At 37.3% G+C, this 12578-nt stretch overlaps 1 protein-coding gene and 2 non-coding genes across 3 annotated transcripts; all 3 read right to left on the reverse strand.

The window, feature by feature from the left end:
* Window positions 1-112: 112 nt before the first annotated feature.
* On the reverse strand, window positions 113-12537 carry CCT6A (chaperonin containing TCP1 subunit 6A). Its single transcript, XM_075995394.1, has 14 exons — window positions 12282-12537; window positions 11795-11858; window positions 8907-9041; window positions 7938-8111; window positions 6969-7072; window positions 6359-6469; window positions 5935-6094; window positions 5758-5840; window positions 4359-4455; window positions 3569-3716; window positions 3004-3137; window positions 2368-2470; window positions 1367-1439; window positions 113-1104 (listed from the first exon to the last, which is right to left on the reverse strand). Exons 1-14 carry the CDS (start codon window positions 12416-12418, stop codon window positions 1032-1034), a joined length of 1596 nt encoding a protein of 531 aa, XP_075851509.1. The 5' UTR covers window positions 12419-12537; the 3' UTR covers window positions 113-1031.
* On the reverse strand, window positions 3386-3520 carry LOC142862500 (small nucleolar RNA SNORA15). The gene has a single exon (XR_012913586.1). It is a non-coding gene; the product is annotated as a small nucleolar RNA SNORA15 (small nucleolar RNA).
* LOC142862502 (small nucleolar RNA SNORA22) lies at window positions 8237-8370 on the reverse strand. Its single transcript, XR_012913588.1, has one exon. It is a non-coding gene; the product is annotated as a small nucleolar RNA SNORA22 (small nucleolar RNA).
* Window positions 12538-12578: the final 41 nt, after the last annotated feature.

Raw genomic sequence — 12578 nt, forward strand, 5'->3', positions numbered from 1 at the left:
GCAGCCCCGTCATTGCAGAGGGCCATTCACTACTTTTTGAACTTTTGTACAAATTATGTTCCCTTTTGTATTGCGACTGCTTCGTGCTGCATACCATGCCAGACGACAGAAATGTTTCAACTAAACATTTATTGCACTCTTACTGTAGGCAGCTGCTAACGCCCTCAAAATACAAAGCTGAGTAAAACACGTCACCTTCAAGGACTGCAGAGAGACCAACTATATAAAAACAATCTCATGGAAACATGTAGGAGAGAACAGTAAGCTAAATGAAAAAACAAGACACTAGGGGATTTGAGATGGATATTTCGCATAAGCAAAGTTCGAGGCTTGAAAATACTGTCAGCCTAAAAATCTCGCATTTCACCTAGTAGCCTAGTCAGGTCTTAGTCACCACAAGTTAAGTCATCTTAACTACTGCCTCATCTATTTTGGACACTCTGGACTCCCTTGGCTCTAGTTTACTCCTATCTCCTACTTTTCTGGAGGAACATTTTAGCAAAGCTATTTCAAAAGCGTGGTAAGTCTAACTGTTCCAGTAATTTTCTCATAGAAATTTATACTAAGGAAACAGGGATGCTTTCAAAATCATAAATTACTTATTTATATTAGCATAAAAATTTTCACCTTAAATGCTTAACAGTAGGGTACTGTTGGATAATTTAAAATACATCCACATAAGAAATTATTAAACCATTAAAATTTGTTTTTCAAGGAATATTTAATAACAAGGTAGATAACATGTTTATCTAACATGTAATTTTGTCACTGCAGCTAAAGCAAAACATTCTGTTCACTTGGTAAAAAGGACCTCCTTTTATGTTTGTGTTGTCAGTGCAATTTAAAAAATACTGTAATTATAATTTCAGAACTTCAGAATTTAAATAGGTGCCAGTGTTCTCTCCTTTTTTCATATGGGCAAAGAAAATTCCTTTAAAAACCACTTGATGCTTGGACAAAAATTCCACAGCTATCTTCCTCAGGATCACTTTGTAGAGTCTTCAATATTCAAATTCAAGGGAAGCTTTAATTCAACCTTTCAGAGAAGACATTCCAGCTCGCATAATTTCATCAACCAAGAGAATGTTGGTGGCAATCACAGTACTGAAAAGAGAGAAAAAAATCAGATGGCTCAGATGATATGAACCCGAATTCAAGTCAACTTCCCATTCTCAAATAAGGTGCACACATTATATCCAATTAAAAGTTCTCTTTCCCTTTTACACAGAGGGCCACTTTAGTTTCTGCATTTCCAGTTGATTATGTTATTTGTGGGGAGCAGGGAGAACAACTAAATAGAATACCCCTAATGAACAGTATGAAGATTCCCTAAAGGTAATTTTAGTTTTGGTTCCCCCAAACTTACCAGGAGTGAAGAAGCTGTTTCTTTACACAATAGTTATCCCATACACCTACTTCTGCTGCCACCATTGGCTCACCTGAAAGATAACCAAGTCTTCTTAAAATCACATATAGGTGGGCAATAAGATCAGATATTGTCTATAAGAATCAACAGAGTATTCCGTGTTGCTTTGCTCATCACTGATTACTCATTTCATCCAGTATTATCTATGAGAATTCAAAGCTTCTCTATTAGTACAATTTTCTACTCCAGACCACAATGCCTGTCCACAATATCTTTGACGAGTGGTTGACCTCTACTTCTAAGACTTGATGGGTGCTTTCCTGGGTTAATAAATGTTCGAACAATCTCTCTCCTCTTCTGGACACATTCCTATTTATCCACACTAAAGTAAAGCACTTCAACTATAATCTGGCTAAAATAGGCTTATCATGTCCCTCATTCCAGAAACTTTTTCTATTACATTAATAATGTTGAGAATAGGTCTTGCACATACCACATGGATGTATGCTGTCTTCCATTTTGTATCATATTTGTATAATTTGTGTTGTTATAGGGACCTAAGACCAGGGCCATAATCATTATTTCATTTGATTTCTAGGTCCTCTTTCTGAGCATTATTTGCTATCTTTAGCGTTTTGTCACCCTTGAATGTAATCACTGAATATATTTTCTTGCCAAAGTTTCTGATTAAAAAATTAAGGAAAGTACAATTTAAAGATCTTTCAACATTAATCTGAACCACTTACCACCATTCAGCAACATCTCCAACTAATCTGTCCTCTTTCAAATAATTCATGTCTACTCTATTCCCTTAATTACTGTATCTAGTTATTCCATTTTTATATCATATTTTATTCTAATTTAGAACCCAGAGTTTCCCAATAGTACTAGTGTCAAAATGCAAAGCAACAAAAGATTTTTTGTCCCCATTTTTAATCTTTTCTGGCTTTATTCACATATATTATCTAGTTCTCCCTCTACACACAGTTTTATTCTCTTACCTGTGTTCAAGTCCACACCCACAAGTTGACCTGATTCCGAATGTTCAGCCTGAATTTTAACTAACGTTTCCTGAAGATCAAAACCGGAGTTCTGAGCAAGAACCTAAAGTAAACAAGTAATTCTTGAAATACAGGAACAATTGATAGTAAAGTCTATAATAAACAGTATTTCCAATTAACTAAAAAAAACCCTTACTGAATGAAGACAGAACTATTATCTATGTTCCTTTCAGAAAAGAACTAGACCTATGTTACCAGTCAACTTTCTAATCTACCTCAAGCCCAACAATACACTGGTCATAAATTATACTCCCAACTGAATAAACAGAAAACAATGATATTCATCAGTTTAATTAAAAAACAAAAAGCTTGTGCCCAAGAATAATAATCCCTATACTGTAAATTTCTTAAAATATAATTATGTCTCACCATCTGAAACTTCAGCTTATTCAAGCCTCTAAGAATCAAATACATTTAGATGATGACAAATACTTATTCTAGAGTCAGAAAAAAAAAACTGATCAAATATGTTTATCCAAAATCCGTATTATGAAAAAGCCTATACTAGCAAAAAGGTTTGATCAGCTAAATCATTTTGGTGTAGTTTAGAAAACTGATTGTTAAAAGTATTCACACCTTGGGGATAATCAGCAATGCATCAGCAAATGCTTGGACTCCAAGTTGGGCCCTACCCTTTACACTGGGCTTATATTTAATCAGGGCTTCTGCCATTGCCACTTCTACTGCACCAGCACCTGGAACCACACAGCCTGTTGGATGAGGGGAAAAAAGAGAAATGCTAAGCTACAAAATAAATAAATAAATAAATAACCCTACACATATGAAAGCCATTAATTTCTTACACATTCACTATGACCACAGCAACCTACATACTGCCAAAATTTAAATTTAAAAGTCACAGTACATACAACTACCATATTGAACAGCAGAACAGTTCAACTAGAATGGTTTAATTAGCACTTAGCAGCTATTTCAAGCTATTTGTACTAGCTCATTTATTTGTATTCACCTTTAATAATGATATGCTATGGAAAAACTTAGCATATCATCAGTCATTTTAAAGGGAAGACTGCTTTTGCATGGTGTCTGGCTGTGTAAACTATTGATAAAAGAACACAGTATTCAGCCATGCCTTTCAGACCAGCAAGAGAATACAGTTTAAATACAGTGAGGATCTTACCATCATCAATAGCATTTTTGACAGCCCTCAAGCCATCTCTTATTGCATCTTTGATTTGAGTGAGTGTGTGCTTATTTGGTCCTTTGACCAATAATGTGACAGAACGAGGATTGTTACATTTCTCAATAAAGGTGAACTTCTCTTCCCCCTATGTGTAGAAGAAAGATTATGTTCAAAAACAGAATATGGCTGTGCACAGAGTGAACAGAGTGGAAGGGCTCACGGAGAGAATAAGTATTATAGCATATTAATAGAGAATATAGACCACATTAAAGCAAATTTTTTTTTTTGAGACAGAGTCTCACTTTGTTGCCCAGGCTAGAGTGAGTGCCATGGCGTCAGCCTAGCTCACAGCAACCTCAAACTCCTGGGCTCAAGCAATCCTTCTGCCTCAGCCTCCGGAGTAGCTGGGACTACAGGCATGCGCCACCATGCCCGGCTAGTTTTTTCTATATATATTAGTTGGCCAATTAATTTCTTTCTATTTATAGTAGAAACGGGGTCTCATTCTTGCTTAGGCTGGTTTCGAACTGACCTCAAGCAATCCACCTGCCTCGGCCTCCCAGAGTACTAGGATTACAGGAGTTAGACACCGGCACCCAGCCTATGCAAATTCTTTTTGAAAAACCACATAAAATTATTTTCCCTCACCAGAGGCTTATTACTACACATAAACCATCAAAATGCATTCAAACAAAGAAAAATCTGATCCTGAATTTCAATTAAGTTTTCTACTGAAGAATTCATGAACCAAAAAGTACCATTACCTTCAGGAAGAAAATACACTTACCAATGTATACTCATAGACAAGTCCCGCATGTCCCAAACAGTCAGGATTTAGGTCATCTAAAGAATTTAGAGCTACTCCACCACAAGCAAGAGTCAGCCTGAAATATTTAGGAGAGATGCATAAGCAACAATTATCAATTACATTCAAAGAGAAGACTAATAATATTAGGAAACCATTTTTCAGAATTACTACTAAAGTTATATTCTACATGTATTTTAAACTTTGCCTTTCCATTCACCATCAACCAGCTGAAAACTGGTCTTTTCTCCTAACCATTTAAACTGCTCTCTGCAAATCAGTAAATACTCCTTCTGTATAAAATCTAAAGGGGGACAAGAGCTTTTTCTTATGGTGAGCTCTTTAGGAGAAACTATTTCTCTGAAACTTTGTGATGCTGTTTCTTGACAAATAAAAATATGTATAGTATTTATTTATAAATAGAGCAAGTATATACCAATGTTCAAAGCAGCATTATTCACAATAGCCAAAAGGTGAAAACAACCCAAATGTCCATTAACAGATGAAAAGATAAATGATATGTGGTACATACACACAAGAGAATATTATTTAGTCTTAAAAAGGAATAAAATTCTGATATGTTACATCAACTTTTCAAAAAACATTATGCTAAGTAAAATCGGCCAGACACAAAAGGACAAATATCATATAATTTCACTTATATGAGGTACCGAATTCAAGTAGTTTACAAGGGTCAGGGGCTGGGTGTGGTGGCTCACGCCTATAATCCTAGCACTCTGGGAGGCTGAGGTGGGAGGATCGCTCAAGATCAGGAGTTCTTTCCTTCGCTGTTTACTTCCAAAAGAAAAAAAAAAAAAAAAAAAAAAAAAAGAAGATCAGGAGTTCTAAACCAGCCTGAGCAAGAGCGAGACCTCATCTCTACTAAAAATATAAATTAATTGGCCAACTAAAAATATACAGAAAAATATTAGGTGGGCATGGTGGCACATGCCTGTAGTCCCAGCTACTCGGGAGGCTGAGGCAGAAGGATTGCTTGAGCCCAGGAGTTTGAGGTTGCTGTGAGCTAGGCTGACGCTACGGCACTCACTCTAGCCTGGGCAACAGAGTGAGAGACTGTCTCAAAAAAAAAAAAAAAAAAAAAGAAAGAAAAGAAAAGAAAAAAAAAAAAAAAAAAAAAGGACCAGGGAGAGGGAGAAATAGGGGGTAATTATTTAATGGTACAGAGTTTTAGTCTAAGATAATGAAAAAGTTCTGGAGACAAATAGTGGTGATAGTTGCACAATAACGTGAATGCAGTTAATGCCAATAAATTATACATTTAAAAAGAAATATGCAAAAATAAGTAGAAAAAAGGGAATAATTTCAATTCACTTGCAAAATAAGTAAAATTCACATTACTCGGATAACCTGCTACCCATACCTCTCCATATTTCTCCTTTTAGCTCTGCGCAGAGCTACTATGCCTTCTTTTGCAAGAGCATCTAAGGAAAAGGGATCAATTCCCTAAAACAAAACAAAACAAATTAGTTTCAACATCTTCCATCTTAAAAATAAAAATGGATACAGACTGCCTTATAAATCAAAATTTCATTCTCACCTTTTGATTAATAACAACAAATCCTTTATTTGAATCACCACAAACTTTTTTTTTCAGTTCTATTATTTTTTTAACTCTATCTTCAATGAATTTTCTTTCAGCTTTTACTAGTTTTTCTCTCTCTTCTGCATTCTTGTAAAAAAAGCCAGAATTCACTTCTCTATTAAAAAAACAATAGAAAAGGGGAAAATGTTTATTTTTTAAGATAACACAACAGCCTCTGAAACTAGATTGGTCTTAAGATTTAACAAATAATTCACTGAGCTCCAATCCTACCCCTTGTACATTTTCAGAGTTTGTTTCCTATAATTCTCCCAAAACAAAATTGTGGCATCATTGTCTTTACAGTGGGGGAAAAAAAGCAACTTGCCCTAAATACCAAGCTCCTCCATTCCTCTATTCTATTAAGGGGCTATAAACTCACGTTTTTTCATATTCTAATGACACATTGCACGTGAGGATGTAGGCATCTTCTACTCTTTTCTTCATATCAGGATGCCGGGCTCCATGGTCCAAAACAAGCCCTCTGATTAAGCTATTAAAACATAAAAAAGTGTAATGTTACTGATTTCCAGATGGGGGTGTAATATATAACAAAATTAACACGGAACTGAGATTGTATTGATAATTTTCATACAATCACATTTCTTGAATTTTTTGAACAAGACTTTTGAGTGAAACCTAGGATTAGGCCAATTGTGAAATGCAATATTCCAGAACACGACAAGCCATTCAAACAAAAGTAACAACCCTATCTTATAAAATTCCCCAACAGCTTCCCATTATGCTTTGTAACCAGCAGTTCAATAAATGCAAAATGGCTGATGTATTTCACTTTATTGAATCATTCTGACCACAAAATTTAACTTATTTCAAGAGAAAATATCACTAAGAATAAATATAAGTACTCACCTAGCAATTTATTCAATTTATATCTTTGGCTAAATATATTTATGCATTTTATATCAAAAAGTATAAAAAGCACCTGTAAATTTCTAAACACTTTTAGTATTTTATAACTTTGTACCACTTACCTTGTGTCAGTTTCAGATTTATGTTTCATCTCCATGATCTCAACCATGAAGAGGTCAATAGGTTCATCTTGTTTTTTAATGGCCAAAATGGAGTCCACTACAGCCTGCAATAGGAGTATGACCATTAAATACAATTTGCAGAAATCAAAATACTTGTTGTTTTTCAAAAGTTTTAAAGTAGACAGTTTCTTCACTTAAAAAAATCTCTGAACTAATTTAAGCCTTTTTCTATGAGCCAAATACATTATATGTAAAGGGCTGAAGTAATTTACATTTCTGAAATCTCAATTTGTAATTACCTAAATAATCATCAACACCTCTCTTGCTATTTTATTAAAAATATTGATAATTAGAAACTTTCTAATAATCTCCATTTTATAAGACTTTTTTTTTTTTTTTGAGACAGAGTCTCACTTTGTTGCCCAGGTTATAGTGAGTGCCGTGGCATCAGCCTTGCTTACAGCAACCTCAATCTCCTGAGCTCAAGTGATCCTACTGCCTCAGCCTCCCAAGTAGCTGGGACTACAGGCATGCACCACCATGCCTGGCTAATTTTTTCTATATATATTTTTAGTTGGTCAATTAATTTCTTTCTATTTTTATTAGAGACAGGGTCTCGCTCGGGCTGGTTTCGAACTCCTGACCTTGAGCAATCTGTCCGCCTCGGCCTCCCAGAGTGCTAGGATTATAGGTGTGAGCCACCGTGCCCGGCCTCATTTTATAAGACTTTTAATGAAAGCTCTAATTATACTTTCATAACCTGGTGAGGTATACTATTATTTGAATTTTCTCATTTTATTTTTCAGAGACACAAATTAGGTATCATTACCACAAAAACGAACCCCCACTTATTTCACATAGCATATTATGAAGACTTTAGGTAACACCCTATAATTGGGTAAGTGTCTACTATCAGGGATTTTCCATATGGGTGTACTATAGCAGGCACACACAAAGTTTAACACATACCTCTGTTAAGACATCTGCAAGTTCAGCATGAACTTTAGTACGAAGAGACGTTCTGGCCACATCTATAAGTGTTTCCCTATCCATCTCTCTGCTTACTTTGACTTGTTCCAAAAACTGAAGGGCCTTTTCCTTTGCAGCTTCAAATCCTTCAGTGATTATTCTGGGATGAAGCCCCTATAGTAAACATACAATTACACATGCACCTTCAATTAGATACAAAAAAATTCATGATAAAGTTCAGATAATTTTTGAAGGAATATTCTGAATCATTCATACCTTTTAATACAATCAAGGTAACATAATGTGCTGGCTTTCTGAATACATTTAAAAGGATAAATATTCCTTTCAATGCAGAGGAAAAGAACAGACAATGCTCTAGCACAGAGTCAAAGCCAAGGGAACTATAAAGCACACTTGGGTGTTCACTGTGCAAACCACCAGGAATATCAAAACCCAAAGTTATGTCCCGACAATCTATATTCAGTAGGAATATTATGTATTTTCCACCAGTAATCTGAAACTAATTCACATCACTCACTCTCTTCCTAGGAAATTCTGACAGTGGATTAGTACTCAATCAATAAGGTTTGCTTTAAACTTGGAACTAGCTGGGCTAAAAAAGTTGTAGAATTCTTATTTAAGTGTAAGCTTCTGGTTAGCTTTTTCCCTGCAAATAAACATGCCTAGTCCTGAGCATCCTGTCTTTAGTTCTCAATTATTAATCTACATTATAGAGATAGATATAAATCATGTATGCAATGCAGCTTGGTTAAAAAAAATTATGCTTTTCAGGCCAAAGTTCCATAACTATCCAAGACCACAATTTGTGTCAGACCAGGATAAAGCTCCCTGATCTTTATATTCTATCAAATTGCCTCAGGTACTATTAGCACCTCAATTTGTATAAATAAATACCAGACATTTCCTATATAGAATAAAATATCACAGAAACTAGAGAGTTGTATATACTTCGGAAATGTAGAGATCCGCCTGTTTCAGCAACTCTCCAATGATTAGGACATTGGAAGTAGTACCATCACCAGTTATGTCATCCTGGGCTGTTGCCACTTTTGCTATTAAGGAGGCTGTTGGGTGTTGAATTTGCTGAAAGAAAAACAAAGAATCACTTAAGGTGAAGCAGTCCAAATATGCCACAGACAAAATGTGCAATCTACTTAAAAAAATTGCTTAAGTGTTTGGCTACGTATTACTTCAACTTAAAGAAGTCACAATTAGCTATTTTGCACACCTACTTATGATAATCAAAACATTTTCACATATAAATCTACTTCCAGATTATCTCCACTTTACTGATGAGGAAGCTTGAGGTTCAGTTAAGGTTTAATCAAAATGACAGTAACAGTAACACATAATTTTTTATCTACGTAGGGCTCTTGTGAGACTAAGCCAGGTATCTTCTAAAATGAAAGCCCAGCAGCTTCCGCTATTATTTGGCATTGACCAAGTTAAGGAGGAAAAAAATAGCCTTCTTAGCATAAATTATTATGGAACCTAAATCACTCACAGTGTGGAAAGATTTTAGAACAGGATATTCACATCTCCAAAGTCACCTCAGAGATTCTTACTTATAAAGGATCCAATCAAGGGTCCTGCACTGCACTTGGTTGTACTGTTTTTTGAGACAGGGTCTCACACTGTTGCCTAGGCTTATCATTCAGAGCTCACTACAACCTCAAACTCCTGGGCTTAAGCAATCCTCCTGTCTTAGCCTCTCGAGTAGTTGGGACGGGAACACACTACCATGTATGGCTAATTTTTGTATTTTTTTGTAGAGATGAGGTCGCCCTATGTTGACCAGGCTGGTCTCCAACTTCTGGCCTCAAGTGATCCTCCCACAGTGCTGGGATTATAGGCATAAGCCACTGTACCCAGCCTCATTTGGCTGTATCTCTATATTCTCCTTTATTTATTCATTTATTTTCGAGACAGAGTCTCACTCTGTTGCCCAGGCCTAGAGTGAGTGCCATGGTGTCAGCCTAGCTCACAGCAACCTCAAACTCCTGGGCTCAAGCAATCCTCTTGCCTCAGCCTCCCAAGTAGCTGGGACTACAGGCATGCACCACCATGCCTGGCTAATTTTTTCTATATATATTAGTTGGCCAATTAATTTCTATTTATAGTAGAGACGGGGTCTCACTTTTGCTCAGGTTGCTTTCGAACTCCTGAACTCAAACGATGCGCCCGCCTTGGCCTCCCAGAGTGCTAGGATTACAGGCGTGAGCCACCGCGCCTGGCCTCTATATTCTCCTTTAATCTACAACAGTTCCCCAGCCTTTTATGTATTTGGGGACATAGTTTTTAAGAATTTAGGTCCCTCATCTTATGTAGACTATTTTATCTAAATTTGCTTATATTAAATATTTTTAACAAAAGTATTATGCAGGTAATATAGTTTACTTCTCAGTGTCATATTAATAGACATATAATGTCAGATTATGGACATCTTTCTATGGGACATGGGGAACAGTAGCAAACAGCTAGAAAGAGACATTCAAGGGGACAATTGTGTATGGACTGTATATAATACTGTTATCAATGTTAACAGGTATGACAATATAACATAGGAGAATGTTTTTAGTATAAACAGTATTTCAAAGCTGAAAATCCAAGGGCATATATTCTAATTATTTTTTCAATTTTGTGATAAGTTTTTAATTTTTTAACACATTGACTGCTATTATTAGAAAAAAAAATTTTCCCTGGGGCCACGGTGTTTTATTAAACCCAAAGGATCCTTTCTAATTTGTTATTTTTTATTTTCTGTGCATGAGTTCTATGCAACACAATCATGTTTTTAGAATTGCCAATATTAATTGTAACAGTAAGAACATCAAGTAGGATTTTCAGAAACCAACTTCAAGATTTTGCTTCAGGAGGCCTAAGGGTTAAGAGTAGCCTGAGTCAAATACAACTCACATGGCAGGTAAGGTGTTAAGGAAAAAAATACGAAAAAACGGACCCCTGTTGACTGAAGAAAAGAGGTACAAGGGGGAGGGTATTTCTGAGGTGGTAGCTCCACATGTTCATCTTGTATTTGTCAAACTGTAAACATTTTATGTGCTTCCTTGTATTATGTTTATGTATGTTTCCTTGTATTATGTTTATATTACAATAAAAACCAAATAAAAAGCCATGTAGATATATGGCTTTTCTGATATCAACTTTAAATTATCGATCCACTATGTTCTCTGCCAACACAGGCATCATCTAGCCCACTAAAACAAAACGACACCTCCTAGTCCTTACTGAAAATATGTATAAACATTTGGATGCTATAGCATGGTATACTATTATCAAAACCCTAAATTTTATTCTTAACTCGAATCAGAGGCCAAGTCATTTCTTTTTCTTGAATTTGAACTGTCAGGTTTTGAGAATTTAGGGATGATTAAAACAGATGTTCCCTCAATAATCTCACTTTTTTGATCCCTGGGATCTTAAAAACGTTAAAGAGTTTTATCTCTCCTCCACCTGGAGATGAAGAGATTTGACAAAAATTGCTCTTTAAAAAAGAAAAACTGTAACTATCCTGCTGTATTTTGCCCAGCAGATTGTGTCAGTCACCCTTAATCCTTCAGATTTTATTATAATTGTTCTTAATATATAATTATGATTCTTTAGCCCAGACTATGAATGGCAAAAAAGCGGGGATTGAAAATGTAGGTCTGTCAGGCTCCAAGTCTCCTCACTGTAGTAGTGAGTACTATTACAGATTACATTCCTTTCACGAATGACTACTGGTTGAGAGTCGATGAATATAATTTCTTCCTACCTTGAGAATCAACATGAGATATCTTTCTACAAATTAAACGTACTACACAAAATCAAAATCTCACCATTTCGTGAAGCAGCACATTGCCGTCTTTGGTAAGCTTGATGTCTCCAGCGCCAGAAACAAGCCTGTTCAATGGGCAGAAATGAACCAATGTGACTTTTTCAAGGGAAACCAAATTAAAAGTCCCATAAAAACCGGGCTTTTTCTGGAGCCCAGGTAGCGGGGGTCACGGGGCTGGTTATCTCCACCCAGTAAGAGGAAAGAAGTGCATGCAGTGCCGAAGTCTTTACAGTGGCTACAAGTCCCAGAGGGCGGGGGAGCGCCGCGCACGAAGGCAGCTTTGTTCTCCACGGAGACGGCCTCGACACAAGAGGAAATGGCCGGGGCAGAGGGGCTTTGAGCAAGAAGGAAGACTGACGCGGGGAAGGGGAACTGCAGCGGCGAGCACGGAGACCTGGAGGCGGCGGACTCGAGTCCGCCGTCCCGAGCTCACCAGGCCCGCGGCAGCGCTGGGTGCCCGCCCAACCCTCCCGCCAGCCCCGCCTCACATCTTCATGGTGCCTTTAGGCCCCAAGTTGGTCCTCAGCACGTCCTGCAGCCCCCGAGCCGCGCTGATGTTGACCGCCAGCGCTGCCTGGGCTCGGGCCACCTCGGCCTTGGGGTTCAGGGTCTTCACGGCCGCCATAGCAGATATGATAGAAGAAGAGGGGCAAAACCCGCGTGTAGAGTGCCCAGAGCCGGCTCGGCGTGGCCGGGAGGTACTATCCGGGTCTTCTGGAAAAGTCGGGCGCGCCGGGCCCGCCCCCGGCGTGCCCGCGCGCCGCTGCCATTGGGCCACGCGTTGG

The sequence above is a fragment of the Microcebus murinus genome, chromosome 19, assembly GCF_040939455.1.
Source record: "Microcebus murinus isolate Inina chromosome 19, M.murinus_Inina_mat1.0, whole genome shotgun sequence".
In the NCBI taxonomy this organism is placed as follows: Eukaryota; Metazoa; Chordata; class Mammalia; order Primates; family Cheirogaleidae; genus Microcebus; species Microcebus murinus.